This window comes from Gouania willdenowi, chromosome 22, assembly GCF_900634775.1.
Source record: "Gouania willdenowi chromosome 22, fGouWil2.1, whole genome shotgun sequence".
NCBI classification, from domain to species: domain Eukaryota; kingdom Metazoa; phylum Chordata; class Actinopteri; order Blenniiformes; family Gobiesocidae; genus Gouania; species Gouania willdenowi.
Window position 1 is genome coordinate 17,388,357 of NC_041065.1, and position 16,691 is coordinate 17,405,047.

Consider the following 16,691-nt stretch of genomic DNA (forward strand, 5'->3'; position numbering starts at 1 on the left):
ACTTCCCTTGGAATCAAACCCAGGCCTTTTCAAGCTGTGAGGCAAAAGTTCAAAAAATGTAACCTCTTAAAAGTATTTTGTGTTTTTTCTAACAATTGTATATGACAGTATAGCATATGGTAAACATGTGTTAATTGGCTATAGGAATACAAAGGTATTGTTTCATTATGCAAATATGTGTTTGAGTTTGTCCACAATATCTAAATATTGGGTTTTTATGATCAAAAGCTAGACTAAATCGTATTAAAATTAAAGCTGTGCAATGTGCTGTGAATTACACTTTTGCAACTGAATCAAATAAACATTTCCCAAAAGTGGCAAAACATGCAGAAACCTAAAGTGAGTTTATCACGCCAGCTGACTGCACTTCGACACTAAAATGAATGATTCTGACAGGTGAGAGGAGTTTTCGCCGTCATTATAAAGGTGTCAGTGATGATCAGCTCACATAAATGATGTCATCACCCTGATTGTTTGCATAAGTAACATTTAAAAGCCTCTACTCGTGACCAGAAACAGGAACTGTACTCTACAGTAAAGCCATAGCCACGTTGATGTTTTCGTGTCAACCTGTCCTGACAACTACTTTTGATTGACAGCTGAACCATCCAATCCAGTTCTCTCATTTGTTCCGATTGAGGAAAAAGCCTCGCTGTCGCCCCTCCTATTGGACAGAGGGTGATATATTGAACCAATCACAGGGCTTTAGCTGTCGTCTCCATCGAGGACCATCGACTGATGTTTACGTCACTTTCCTTTACTCCCAGCACGCATGCGTGGTTTGAACAGGCAGCTGATTAGCCAATGGGGTGCTCTGTTTAGGGGGATGGAATTTTCCGAGCCCGCCTCTTACAGTGACGAGTGTATAAACCAATGGGATTCTGCTTAGTATGCGAGTAAACTTGATTGACAGGTCAACTATCCAATGGAAGCTGACAGAGTGATTATTTTCCAGTTTAAGGTTGAATTTGATCCAATCCTGGAGTAGAAACATGGTGGGGCTTAAGGTTGCCAAGGCATGTCAGAGGTGTGTATAAAGGGAATAACATAGTTTCCCAGTCGGGGTTTATGTTTACTTTAAGAAAGCACACTTAAGGACGCTAGAAGATCACTTAAAGACTATTTTTCGTTTAACATCTTATTTTTTTACCTCGAGGTTTCCGTCGCATGTGAACAATTATAATAAGAGTGGCATGTAAATCTCCTATTTCACTAATGTGCCAGTTTTACAAATGGAAAGGGGGCTTCACTTTGGAAGCGTGAGCATTTCCCTGGTGCTCCTGCTGATGCTCCTCGTACCCGGGGCGCCTGCTTTCGCTACCCGGGGCTCGGGTTCGTCCCCGGCGGGTGATGGTGCGGGAGTCATGCGGCGGGACGTTGGGGACACAGCGGTCACCGGGGCCGACGTGGTCGTGGAGGACGACGACAACAACAACAACGGAGAGACCGAGGAGTCGTTCGGAGAAAACAACGAAAGCAGCCGAACGACTCGGTAAGGACTAAACGAGCACCTGCACCCATTATCGGACAGCGGTTATGCACCTATTAACAACGTGGTCCTAACTTTTTTTTTTTTTTTGTTCCTTGGTTTTTTTTGTTTATCACTCTTTTGTTTATCACACTGTTTTTATTACATTGTTCGTAGTGTTTGTGGATATAACTGAAAGTAATGCACCAGAAAAGTTTATTTATTTATTTATGACAATAACGGCGATAATTAAGGCTGTATATTGCATTTTTAGTTTATTTCCAATTATGCCCCCCCCCCCAACCAAATAAAATAAATAAATAATACATTGTCATTATAGTGCACACACACACTTGTGTTACTTGTATGACCCTCTTGTCTGAGTAGAAAAAGTTGCACTGCAGGCACTATCTTGTGTTTGCATGCATTTTTAAATATGTATTTTCTTCAACCTACGTGTAAATGATTGAAGGAATCTCTGTTATAAATAGTTTTGTAGTGTAAATGGACTGTCATTGCTGTAAAGTGGATTAAAGTGTCACTAGGGAACTTTAAGCCTATCTATCTATCTAACTTTGTGTTGTAAACTGATAAACAAACACACAGCAAATTATTAGGATTAACCTTTTATGGGGAAATATGTTGATTATATTTGAATGTGAATCCTGGGGTGTAGATATCAGATGTTTAGTATAGAAACCCTCCCGGGCATGACACCCTTCAGACTTTCAACCCTGAAGTTTGCACGATTGAGAGTTATCTTTCATTGATAAGTTTTTTTTATTTTTTATTGTTTTCATTTCTTCACTTTGCTCCATTCTGTTGTTCCCAAACCTGTGAAGCAAACCAAAAAGCACTTTGCAATCTCCATGTGATAATCGATTTCCGTATCTTTCGTGTTTACCACTCATGTGGAGGACATGCATCCCCTTTGTAAGCTGGTTCCCATCACATCTGGTCCTGTGTCCTTGTAATTGAAATTAATTGTGATATTTTTATCATCATCATTCAGCACTCACATTATGCATCATAACGCAGATAAGATTCCTGCACCCACTGCCTGCTGTCGGAGAGATAAAAGTGTGAGTCTGTTATTTTAATTAGGAGGAGTTAATTGGGAAGTTTTCATTTTGGTGATGCAGGACACAGGATAAAAACATCAGAAAAATAGAAGTTGGATTAGTTGAGATTTGGTAAGGATTAAAGATAGTCATCCGATGTGGAGGAAAAACTGCAACGCTGTTGAAAGCAGATGAATAAAAAGCCCAATATGACTGCTAAATTTGAGCTTTTAACGCTTTAAGCTTCTTTTCACATTATGCAAAAATTGTAACTCCTCACCCTGCTGTGAAAAAGTTGTCATGCTTCTCACACAAACACCAAATGTGGTGTCTCTTGATGCAGTGGGACAAGCGTGGATTCCTCAGGTTTCTGGCTGCGTTTGAATTTATGCCCACCTGAGATGTTTTGTATCATCTTCATGAAACTCCTCTTTTTTTTTTTTTTTTTTTTTTTTTTTTTACTTTTCCTCCAATATTAGTTCAATCTGGACCCTTTTTGACTGAGATGCTGTATCTATCATTACTATTTTAGTACGTCTGCTGGGCTGAACTGCCAGAGGAACCTGTGTAAATTATTCTCTGTGTAGTGCTCTAAACACACATTCTGTCTCAGAGCAGCAAGTCCAAGTAGTACCAATGGAAAAAAATGAGCCTTTTGAAGAGTCTGGAGCTTGAATAAAAAGTTGCTAGAACTGTATATGTCTACTGGTAAAAAAAAAAACAAACAAAATAATTAATGTCTTGGTCAGATTAAAGCATTCTGTCAGCTGACCTAATCCATGTGTGGGGAAAATAAAAGTCAAATTCAGGGAAAGAGAATCAGCAAATGTAATAAAATGAGCCGACGGAGGACAGAAGCACGTTATTCCCCTGCCTGAACTAGTTCCTGGTCCCGCTGCTGGTCGCACCTTGCTCACTCCGCTTATTCTTCCTCCATCCTCATCCGTCATCATCATCATCACTCCACGATACACACAGGCTGTTCAACATCACCTGATTCCCTGTTTGTTTTCCCTTCTTATTTACACCTTCCTCAAATCCAAGCCGTTTGCTTTGAGTCATTGTGTGTCACTTATTTTTTCATTCCCACTAATTTGAAGCGTTAGTTTATGCAGCGCAACAAATTTACAGTCACAACAGCGAGCCGGAACGCTTTGATGTATACGTCAGCACAACAAAGACATAGCAGAGAGACTTGCAACGCAGATGAACAGGTGAAATATTCATCAAACGAGCAGCATGCACAATAACAAAGACGAAACAGATGTGATAACGTTGAATCCGAGGACGGTTCGGTGTCATCCAAGGTCAAAACAAACAGCCTCTATAAGTTTTACATTAGTATTTTTCTTTACTTTCTTTCTTTCTTCCACTGTTTTAAAGCTTGGCTGTACAGAATCCCTAGTCTGTGTAACCTTTAACAAAGTGGCTGTTTGTGTAACTAGAAGACACTGGTTATTTCTCATCATTTTATGAGAGCATTGGCAGAAAATCCCGGACAGCCAAGGCTCATCGGAGACCGTATCCAACAGATGAGCGGCTGCTGCTCACTTTGTTGAAGCATTTCATGCTTGTTTGGATGGAATGGTGTCAGACACAGTGTGTGTGTGTGTGTGGTGGTTGTTTACTTCATGTCTGAGCTGTAACAAGTTGAATTTTAACACCGAAGCAGCCTAACATGAGTTGGTGATAATTACTCTGTGGTATAGAATGAATGAGGTCTGATGTTCAGACATCTTAACCCTTGGTTTATTTTTGTCAATTTTTAACTGTTTCCTTACCTTATTCACCATAAAATATATTTCCCTGGCTTTGTTTGGTATCCTTAGTTTCAGCGCAGCCTTTAGTGTGTGTGTTGACTGCGCCATTATTTTTATTTTCAGATTGGTGTGTACTCTAATAAAATAGAGCTATTGTCACTAACATCACAGTAGTAGAAACAAGTTTGTTTTTTCCACTGTGAAAACATCAAACATTTTTAATTAATTATTTTTACAACTCAAAATGAAAATATAAATAATACTTTTTTATTTCAAATGCACAAATTGGTTTTTGTACAACTCTGTACAACAAAATGAAGCTAATGTTCCAGCCCCTTCTAAACAACTTTTTACAAAGCTATCCAGTTTCTCACTAATATTTACTTGTCATATGTTATTCTCATCTGCCGGTTTTGACTTTATGCAGATGCAGTTGTGTTCCACTGCTCTGTCTTCGAGACCCACGTTTACCAGTTATTTACAAGCTGTGACACAAGTCAAGCAAAATTTCTACTTCTTAAATTCATTTTGTAAAAATAATAAAAGATCAATTTGTCTTAAACCTGAGATATAAAAAGATGATAATAACAGAGCCACATTGAAAATGTTCATTGATTTAGCAAGGCGTAATACTTTTAAAGACTAAAATGTAATTGTTTTCATCTAAAAATAATGCATGAAATTGCAGTTCAAAAGTAATTATGCAAAAAGAAAATTTCATAAGATTCCCTGTCAGCCAGTAAATACTGAAAAACATGGGCTTTGAAGCTATTTGTATTAGTTTGATGGCACATACTGTCCTGTCGTGGGAATAAATAGCACTTTATAAAATACCTTTCAAAATAAAATGCACAGGAGTGAGGGGAGCGAGTCCTTTCTATTCCTATTGGTTCTGTGTTTTCCAGAATCAACCTGTTTTAGTTTTTTTGCCACATCAAATATGGATTGGGAAAAATGAGGATTAAGTTTTTAACAAAGTTAAAAAAAGAAGTTGAAATGGCGAGTTTGCATGGCTGTAACTTGCTGTAATTCATTGTAAAGTGGTCATAAGAAACAGCACATCCTTGGAGCACAGGGGGCTAATGTAAAGGCCACTTTGTATTATATTTAGTGCAAATTGAAACAAACTTTGTTGATGGTCATCAGGACTCTTTACGTTGTAAAGCAGTTTTTTTCCAGTAGAGGAGGGATTGAGGCTCACAAGGAGAACCTGTCAAGCATACTACACTCAGATGTCAAACACTTTTAAGTGCCGCTCAGGTGCACTTTTATTTTTCATCCTCCGCGCTCCGCCCTCGTATCCTGTAATCTATAAATATTCCAGATGTTTGCTTTGATCGGGCCTCGGGTTTTTAACTGTTGTGTCAGCTGACAGCTGTCGTCTCACCTTTACCGCTCTCATCTTTATGTTTGTGACTCCACTCTGGAGACCCACATGTACATCTCGTAGCGTGTGGGTTTGCGTGAATCATGTATGTGGCAACGGTGCCAGGTTTTGATGCCTCCACCAGGAAGAGCTCCACCAGGGCCCGCTGCACCGTAGGGAGCACTTTGAGGTGAGAGGAGAGAGGATGGCAAGCTTTGTTTGAACCCTGTCAACCCCCTCCATCACCGCACCTTACACCCCCCTCAGGGCCTCGTAGCTGCTACGGCTCTTCTGGGCCACTGTGCTCGCTGCCTGGCTCCCACCAGCCAACTGCTTAGCAACAGCCAATCGGACTGGGCAGGCGACTTGTTGGCCAATTGCGCCGTTGTGACTGGCCATTGCTCGGAGTTTGAGTTGGTCGCATGGGGCTGCTTATAGTGGGAGAGAGACAACTTTTCACTTCCTTGTCATTTAAGCTGTTTAGCTCTAACTTTAGTCCACTCTGCACTTTCCTTAAAGAACATGTTGGAGAATAAGTCATTGAGCTCTTTTAAAGCACTCCTAACCAAATCCTTAACATGTATCTGTTTTTTGAAAAGATATAAGGTCAGCTCTCACTCACTCTTCCAGTCTCTTCAGACATTGTTGATGGTCTCCCTTCAACAAGAGGTTCTTAATCCGAGTACTATTTTCCTGGTAAAATAAACGTTTAATAATGATAATTTTCCATAATTTATTTACATTTATTCATCATTATCATCTGACCAGCTTGTTCATGTTCATTATTATTATTTTTTAATTTTACATTATTTTTATTATCAGTGGTTCTCAACTGGTGGATTGTGACCCAAATATTGGTCACTTTGGTTAGCCATAGGAAAATGATTTTAAGCTTTTATTTTGAAGGGAATTCATGAATACATTACAACTCCAACAATAGGTGACAATAATTTGGTAGCCAAGTTTTTTTTTTTAGTAATTATAAAATAGGGAGATTTTTTTCACAGTGTTTTTTTGTTACTTTTAAGATGCTTTGTTTTTTCCTTTCTTTCTTTTTTATTGCCTAAAGGTGTAAAGACCTTTAACCCTAACCCTTTACCACTTAATTGAATTGACAAGATATTATAGTAGGCATCTTTTTCTAATATTGCTCCACTCTAATCTTTATTTTCTCAAGTTCAAACTACAGAAGTACAGAAAAGCTCAGTCATATAATGTAGCGCAATGGCTGAATGCCACTTTACTGCGTACAGTAACACAGAATGCTAGCCCATTGGGTTTCTCTAGCTTAGTCCTTAAATCACAGAAAGTGTGTGCTCCGTTGAAGTAATAGGATTTATTCTTGTTGAAGAATAAGAGGTGATTTAGAAGCTGTATATGCAATAGAAAGCACTTTAAAGTCACTCTTGTGGAGGTCGAAATGTTTGACAAATGGCATTTTCAATGCCCCATTTTCCTTTCCTGGTGAGTGCAATGTCAATCTGTCCACAGTAATGTTCCTGGTCTTTTTAGGAATCACATCATAACATCTGAGGAACTGGATGACACGTAACTCAGCACTAAAATGTTTAATTTAAGTGCTATTTCACCATAGAGTAACATTGTTACCGGAAATACATATGTGCAATAATGACATGACGGGATCACGTGAACACTGATTGGCTGACGTCTCCAAAATGGCGATGCCCACATATAGAGGGATATTTTGTTTGTGTGAGGCTAAAAGTTGATACAAATTACTTCAGACTTACAGAATTTATTAATAAAGTTTTTTTCGTTCAGCTTCAGACTTATCATCTAAGGTGTATTTATGTGATGGGTTGGGCTTCAACTTGCCTTCAACTTGTTTTTGTGAACACTTTTTTCTGCTCTCATTATTGTTCTTACCTGGTTAAATGAGCCTTATTTGATAATTTTTTATTACTTTATTTTGACAGGGGCCGTGAAAAACAAAACTGTCAAGCCAGAATTGACTATAAAGCTAATTTTCATCTGTGGGACTATATTATATTTCTATATTTTTAAGTGTTTTTGTATCCTGCTAAAGTGTTCTGAAAGTAGCTTTATATGAGTTTATATTGACCCTTGATTGTCGTGAGTACCTTTTTATTGACTTTTTTTGACCTTGGTGGGCTCAAGTCTTTACATGAGATTTCATAATAAAAGCATTAGAGTAACCCTCATAACTGGTTCTCATAAATGTGACAGCGAACCGTATTTCCAGTGTGATTATCCGTGGGAGGGAATTTATTAGGTCAGGGGCTATTTCGGTACGACGTCGGGACGCGTCTTGCAGCATTGCAGTCTGGGTGGGGCCGCGGCAGAAAAAAAAGCTGCGATGCTCCAAAAGAGCGAGACGGTGAGGAGAGGAGGATGGGGAGGATGAAAACACTGGAGTTAGTGGGACCACGCTGCCTTGTTTTCACCATGGATTGCTACTCACTGCTTAGCAACAACCAACCAGATTCTCAGATGAGAGCTGCAGCTCAGCCAATAGGCTCGCTGGAGTGTGGCGCCATGGAGTTTGGATTTGAGCACGTGTGTGTATGTGTGTGATGGTGTGGATGGGCTGGCTGGTTGGCGGGCAGAGCACCTCTGCAGGAGGGGAGAGAGAAAGTCATGACAGCACTTTTTAATGGTGTGTTTTTCATGCTTGTGGAAGTTTTTTTAACCACACCCTGTGCTGTCTGCTGCTGCACTGACCCTGCACCACAACATACACACACAGGCTTATTTTAACTAGACTCAGTCAAGCTTATTCACTTATTGTCACTGACGAAGATGATGCTGACAATTTATGGCGATGATAGTTTACCTATTTATCTGTAATTTAGTAACTTTTTTAAAAACATGCTTAAATAACACTTGCAGTGCTGTGCACATACACTCGTTGTGAGTGTCATGCTTGCACATTGTATGTAATGAATTGGGATAAAGTAAATAATAATAATTGAAAGAATAAATAAATTAAATACATGATATATATATATATTTTTTTTTTTTTCTGTTTAAATTTGACCAAAATTATGTTTCAGAAATACATTTTTTAAATGTTTTTTGTAGTTTCATCTTTTTCTAAATTGATGGTAAATACTCATGCCAAGTCACAACAGTTCCTGTTTCATGGAAAAGAGGTCCTACTATTACATATTAATTTTATGAAGGTGCCTATCAAGAACTTGATGACACTTTTACAAATTGCCAATTAAGGTGAAAAAATAACAAATGTAATAAAAACAGTAGGTCAGCAGTATTAACTATTTTAGGAGAGGAATACTTTTTGGTAGTTTTTGTTTGACTTAAAAGACTAAATGTACTTTACCACCAATTTGAAGTAAAACAGACTGTTGGTTTCACCGAATATACAGTACTGTGTTTGGCTAGAAGAAAATAAAACGTTATGTTCTATCTACTGTTTTATGTCATTGTCAGTGTGTGAACTGTTTAAAAATCATGTCTGACCCTTCCTAGTTTTTACTACAGTCTGCTAGTCCTTGGTGCAGTTTGCTGGTTCTGGGTGCGGCCGGCTCTTGGCTGTATCCATAACTTTCTCACCACGTGCTCCCCATGCGCTCATGTTTATGTCCTGCATGCGAGGCTGAATGGCAGAATCTGCTGTGCGCACAGGCTGCTTGCTGTTGCATGGTTACAGGCAGCCCTGCCCTCCCATTGGCTCAGCGTCTGCAGCGTTGCACACCCATTGGCTGATCAGGAGGAAACATAGCACTTGCATTGGCTGTGTGGAGGCAGCAGACGGTTTGGATTGGTCCCGCTCATCCTCTCCCGCTCCTTGGTGACCTGAGCTGTGTAAATATCCTGGCTGTTTCTTTCAATGGAGTGTGTTTACCAGCCGATCCGTTTTGCTGGTGTGTGCAGAGCGTGAGGCTGAGTGTCTCTGAGGAGCCGGGTCTGCTGAGATCGAGCCTAATTGGCTCCCTGCTCCACCATATGCTTAGTGATTGAAGAAGCCCTGTGCACTGTGGTGACACTTGGACAGGCGAGGACACTAACAACCCCGAAGTCTGCTGGCAGCGTAACCGCTCTCCTCTCCCTCCGCTCTTTCAGACGTCTTCCTCGCCGTCTCTGCCGCCTACTTCTGTCACAGTTGGCAGTGTTGGCCCCACAGGCTACATGTTATCCCTTTGGTGACGAGCTGAAGTGTCTCAGGGCTCAGACGAGGAAAACAAATCGCCTAGAGCCCAGATGTAACAGTGATGCTGTTGGCTTTGTTTGGGTTGTTGTTACTTTTTTTTTCAAGTTGAATGCTTTTTTTTGCATTTACACACTCCCTTTTACTGCTCAATTTACTCCATTACTGTCATGGTACCTAAGTTGTAGAGCCCTCCCCTGCCCCCACCAAGCTCTTCTCCCTCTTATCCTTTATCTGCAGTACAAAGAGTTCACAATAGCTTTTGATCTCCCTGTTGGAGTAAAGTCTTCCATATGAAGTTGAACTCAATGCTCTCTGTGACTTCTTCTCCACTTTTCCATTCACAGCATGACTTGGAGGGAGAATGGGGGGGAAAGAGATGGGGAGGGGGGCGGGGCTGGCCGAGAGAAGGCCGCTAAAGCTTCCATCCTCTCAGAAAGTCGACTGCTTAGCAACAACCAATCAGCCTAATATTTTTGGCAGTGCCCTCACAGCCAATTGAAAGGATGAGCGCAGGCTTTGGCGCTTAGTTTTTATTGGTGGCTGCGAGTGGAGAAGTGTGTTGTTTTTTAGCGCGCTACACTTCAGTTATAGTAGTGAGGCTGATAATGCTGAGAGCAGATTTGAGGAGTTAATCTTGGCTTTGGTGGGTGTGAAAGACACATGGCCCATTACTGTTAAATGATCCTATTTGCATTTTATGCAAACTTCAATCCCAGTCAAGCCGAGACTCGGGGTAACAAATGTAAATATTTGCGGCAACTTCAGTGAAACAGCAGCAAAACCCAGAAATTGATTTGCAATCCCTGTCTTTGTTTCCTAAGGCTGAAACATGTTCCAACATGCTGCTTCCCTTCAAGAGATTTGACTGCTCGATAGTTCTAATCAATAGGCTCTCATAGCAAATCGATAGGTCTTCATCCGCTCTAAAAGGAATAAGAGCTAGGGGATTGCTGGTATTAGATAAAGTCTGCCTAAATGAAATAAATGGATTTAGGTTTTCTTTCAAATAATTCCCACTTTTGTCAGCTTGCAACGTGAACAAATGTAACTCTGTGTTTTCCCTCGGCTCCTTCTGTGCAGTCAGCCTCAGGGGAAGCAGATACAGCCCAATATGGTTCAGCTGCCAACGGGGGGAAGCCGACGGGCTCCCAAATGGGTGGATGTGAAGAGCCCGGGTGCTCAGAGACAGCCTGTGTGCTCAGCAGAGCTCAGCTGGTTGAATCTAAATAAAAGCTCTGTTGACTGAACCTCCTAGACAGATACAAATCAATGCAAGCTGCGGCCATGACTGACAGCCGATGCGGCAAAAGAGTTAAGCAAAGGGCGGGGCTGGGCGTCAGACGGTTAACAGAAGCGATAGAAATCGGAAAGCTGTTAGCAAATATTGCTGCGTGGACACATAAAGTGGAATTACACTCATTTGGAGAATTTGCACTAAAGTCCTTCACAGCCTAAACTTTTTTGATAGAGCTGCAGAGATAATTGGAGGGAAGAGAAGTGTAGAAATCCATCACCTCACTGCTTTAAAAGTCTTTCCCCCTGGGTAAAGTGAACTGGCTGCGCTGAAAATCTTAAGCCCATACATCATGTAAGGGAAGCACGTCCTCCGCCTGCATCTCATTTTCTCCTCCTCCCAGTTGTAGCTGCCCACTGCGTTTGCCCGCGGTGCGTCTGAATGAGAAATGTAGAAAATGTTAAACATAAGTTTTTACTATTAAAAAATTTAATGCTCTCAAGGTTTTCTCACAACGGGCAAGATCATTGCTTGGGTTGGTCCTCCAAGCCTTGAAGTTTCTCTGCGGTCTGTATTTGATTTCTTGGATGTTTGGTGAATTTTGTGAAGATTTAAAGTTTAAAGTTCAAATATGTTGATACTGAAATGCTGCTTTGAGAAAAGTGATTCAGACTGAAATCTTCAGCTGGTGCAGTGGTAAAGATACCAGCTCTTAAACCTTGTTTGTGGGGACAAAACAACTCAAATTTGAGCATGTGCTGTCCGAACATATCACTTTCAATCCACCTTTCTTCTCATTGACTAGTGCAGGTGTCTGTTTTTGACCAGTGGCGATCATCGGTAAGACGAAATTGTAAAACTGTATTTTGTGATTTATTTTCTCTCAATTCAGCTCACTGAAGAAGAAAACTTTACTTTTTGTAGATCTGTGAATGAGTAAATGAATCGCTGAAAAGCTTTTTATCAGATCAAAGATATTTAATGAGTTTACTGTAATTTTATCACTGAGTTGCAATACATCAATAAAGCTGTCAATCAACTTATTTGATGTGTTTCAAGCTTTAATGTTTTCCTCTTATATTATAAAACATTACATTTATCCCTGGATTTATTAACTCCACAGTTATTTTCCAGCCTACGTCTTCAATTTCTCCATGAAATATGAAAAATATACCTTGAATGATGCTTTCACAACATTGAGCCATTAGTACATCTCATCATATCTATTAGATAATGAATACTTGATGAATTATACCATGATGTAGCCCTTTCTTTGCACCCAAAATCATCAAATGTATTGTAAGTACATTTTTATGCAGTTAATTCCTTGCTTTACAATACATTTCAGTATCTTTTATTAAGATGAAATGATCCTTGTGAATCACGTGGCTTTCCTTGTTTTTTCTCTTGTTGTGCTTGATTTTAAATTCCTTCACAGACGAGTCGTGTCTCACGACTCACTCTGCTCCACTGCATCGCCATTAAAATTTAAAACCCAGTGTGAGAACACTGTAATGTACACTGACATGTTTTTTAATATTCACTTACCTCCACCTTTTTCACTTGTTTACACTTTTTGCAGCTCCCTGCACTCATCAGCACATTCAAACAGAATTTAAGTTTGAATTGCCTAAAGAACTAAAGTCATCTCACTTTTGTGCCATAATCCAGTCTGTATCTAATAATCCACTATAATTAAGGTGCCACCCAATGACCCATAGTGGTTTGTTGTCGCTCAGGTGTGCTGCTCACTGCTCTTCAATGTCAACTCTGCAGCAAACAAGGACAAATGAGAGAGACGACGACATCTGCACCGCTGCATAGCAACTCGTTGCCCTTTGGTGTCTTGTCTGTGATGGCTTCAGGCCAAAAAAAAAAGCCCTTCTGGGACCCTCGTATTAAGGGACAACAATGACCTTCTCTAAAATGCAGCTCTAAGAAGACTGAGATAAAAACTTCTATGAAGACTTGTGTCTTTGTGTTTTTATCCCCAGGTCTCTAGTGATCATCAGCACACTGGATGGACGGATTTCTGCTCTGGATCCTCACAATGAGGGCAGGAAGCAGTGGGACTTGGATGTGGGCTCAGGGTGCCTGGTATCATCCAGCCTCAGCAAGCCAGAGGTAGATCACCACCCATGTTATTATGATCTATTGTCCTATGTAAGGTTTGACAGTTTAAATCCGGGTTTTATTAACATAGCCGACTGGGGTGTGGTGTACTCTGTTCCTAAGTATTTTCTTTGTGTGCATTTAATTCCAACCTAAAGAAACTCAAACAGCCAATAATAATCCACAAAAATAATGATCTTCCTAAAATGTATACCATGTTGCATCATGTGTGGTGGTGGTGTTGTTGTTGCCTGCATTTGACACTCATTGTAGTGTAACCTTTTCATGACTTATGGTGCATATGTGTATTAATCAGCAGTGGTCCCTGGAGCAGGGTATCAAACTTTGTTGTTTTATTCATAGTTATTATTATTTTACAGCTCAGATACGGCAGAGAAGTGCCTCATATTCCTGTCCTCGGAAGAAAATGTAGAATGGCATAATCGTCACAAGTGGATTACATACATGATGGAGCCTGCAATTTTCTTTTAAAAACCATTCATAATTTTGATTTAGTTTTCCTATTTCATTTGTTTTCCCTAATTATTACTGGCTATTAAACTTCCCAAAATTGTGCAAACATGCCTAATACAGTCAATTGAGTAAACTATTGGTTTACATTTCATATTCCTGTGTGCGCTAAAAACGAGATTACAAAATGCTAGATATTGTGCAAAATTGGACATCTCTCTGTTTTTGGCTACAATTGCTAGAAAGTCAGCCCCAATTTATGGGGACAAATATCGTGATTGAGTGATAAGGGTCAGTGTCATTTAGCTATTTCCATTTTAGGAGGTAAAGTCAGTCATATTGTAAGATGACGTAGTGATGTAGCTTTACAGGTGAAAACTAAAAGTGCTAGAAGTGTTAAAAGGGCCAAAATGTCAGAAATGGAAAAAGTTAACACCTCATCACTGTTGCTCAACATGTAGAATTCACTTCATGGAAGCATAAAACCAACAGGCAACCAAAAGTGCAGCACTAAGGTAATGATGAGGAGGATACTCTTTAGTTGACAGAAAAGGTGACTGAGTTCATGCAGAAAAAAAAGGTTGGAAATCCCTGCCTGAAAAGATTTATGTCTGTGAGAGATAAATACAGGTTTATTTCCTTTCTATAATTATCAGTTAAAGGTTAAGGATGAAGTGTTTTCTCCAACTTCATCCTGAAGACGACCTCCTTGGCACTTTCTCTCTTTCTCTCACTCTCTCTCTCTCACTGCAGACTGTAAGACCAGTAATTGAACTCTGTGCGCTTTGAACAGTCGACTCAGGGTCGCTGCTGCTTATATTTCTTCCATCCATACAGCAGACACACTGTGCATCCCCCTCATGAATCGAATAGAACCCGCTTTTTGCCTGGAGGATTAGCCTCTTTGTTGACTTTGTTGTGGTTTACACATACAAGCACAGCAAGACCCTTGCCAGCACGTGTGTACAGAGGCTTAAGCCGCCCACACCGACGCGCTGATAGTGAAGCACTGCTCAGTGAGAAGCGTGCTGGAGACGACGGGCTCTTGGCTGACTTTGATGTGGACTTGAGTTGTGCCTGGGGGAAGGAGCCTCTGATGCTAACAAGGCTCTGTGTGGCCGCTGAGATCAGTTTAATGTTACTGTTGGTCGACCATCTTTGATTCCATGGGCCTCTGTGGCCACACAACCACCCTGCTTTATTAGCGTGTTATGAGACTAAAAGAGCAATCTGAAACGCCTTTGTGACATTAAGTGTTTGTGACAGGGACTGTTTCTTTAGGCTCAGATTGGGATGTTTGTTTATATTAACATATAGAAATCAGTTGACAGCAGTCTATCAAGAGACAGAAAATAACTGAGGAGAACATGAAAAAATAAGCTTTTATTGTCTCGTTTCAAATTGGCATGAAATGTTTTTAAAAAAATAAAAATAAAACACATACTGGATATATAAATATAATATGGACATAAATGTCTTCCCTTCTGTTATTTGTTATCCTCACATGCTTCCTTAGACCTCAAGTTATCTATTTAGGATAAGATAATACGTTATTCGTGCCACAATGGGAGGAATTTGGTCATTGTAGCAGCAGTAAAATATTAAGAAATGAGACTATAGACAAACAGTAGCAGAAGCTATAAAAAGCATTATCACAACATCAAAAAGCAAGATAATCTCTCCACAAATGCCAAAGCGGCAGAAGAAAAAAGCACAAAATAAAGAAACTAAAACCTTTGTTGTTTTAGCGTGCGTGTTGGCGAGACAAAAGGCTGGGAAGCAGCTCATTCTCAACGGTTAAGATTTTGTTTTTTCTTTATAAACATGTTTGGAAATATATTTTTTTTATATATCACACCTGAAGCTTTGTCAGTTAAACAAAACCAATGAATCATAGGCCTGTTTAAGGTTTATTCCTGCCATTGTGGACATTAATAGAATGTGTTTAAAGTATGGAGGAAGCAGATCCATCCATTCATGCCCTCTAAAGACCATCTACTTCCTGTTACTAATTAGTCAATCTACAATTACTAGGGAGAACAAATCACAGTCATTAGCCACTGTATGGAGGGTCGGCTCTTAAACAAAGAAATCCTCAGACTTGTGTCTAACTCAGCACTGTCTGAGACATAAAAAAAACAATCTTTTTTAGATCCTCTGAGGTAAAACCGTGCAAAACCCCTAAAGGTTCCCCGAAGCAATGGAGTCTGTGGGAGCACTGGAGCTTTTCTCCTGACTGCTTCAAAATTGGGATTTGACCTTGAATACAAAGTACTAAAGCGCTGCAGAATGTATTGCTGCTTGTGTGTATATATATATATATATATATATATATATGGTGTATATATATATATACACCAGCCTGTCATTGCCCGATCTCATTAGATCTCGGAAGCTAAGCAGGTCTGGGCCTGGTTAGTAGTTGGAAGGGAGACCACTGAGAATTCCAGGTGCCAAAGTGAGTGGCAGTCATCCCCAATGGTATCTGTCATTGTGTCCTTGGGCAAGACACTTCACTCACATTGCCTAGTGTGAGTGTAGTGTGTGAGTGAGTGTTGGTGGTGGTCGGAGGCACCGATGGCGCACTTTGGCTGCCTCGTTTTCGTCAGCCCCAGGGCAGCTGTGGCTACAATAGTAGCTTACCACCACTAAGTGTGGAGTGAAAGAATAATCCCTTAATTCTGTAAAGTGACTTTGAGTGTCTATGATGAAGTGCTATATAAAATCCAATGCATTATTATTATTATTATTATTATTATTATATATACAGATGGAAATTATGGAATCCAGAAATACCCCAAAACACATAGAAACACAGAAAAATACACAAAATTAGAACAAAAAGTAAAAATAAATAAAGTTAAATTTAAATAATCTCTTGGAATATTCATTTTTGTTTTTTTTTATGACTAGTTATATTATTTCTAGAACAGACATACTTTTATTTTTCACTTTTTTTTGTTTGTTTTAAAATACCTTTTTATGATTTTATAGGGACCGAATATTAAATTATCCACATTCATGTTTCACTATTTGAAAATCTGTCTAGCAAATATAATATAAACA

At 39.7% G+C, this 16,691-nt stretch overlaps 1 protein-coding gene across 1 annotated transcript in view; it reads left to right on the forward strand.

Annotated features, from left to right (window-relative positions):
* The first annotated feature begins 840 nt into the window (after window positions 1–840).
* eif2ak3 (eukaryotic translation initiation factor 2-alpha kinase 3) overlaps window positions 841–16,691 on the forward strand; it is a 37,397-nt gene continuing 21,546 nt past the window's right edge. Inside the window, exons 1-2 of the mRNA XM_028438698.1 lie at window positions 841–1,492; window positions 13,037–13,166. Of these exons, the coding sequence (XP_028294499.1) occupies window positions 1,233–1,492; window positions 13,037–13,166 (390 nt within the window). The 5' untranslated portion in view covers window positions 841–1,232. The remainder of the gene's footprint in view (window positions 1,493–13,036; window positions 13,167–16,691) is intronic.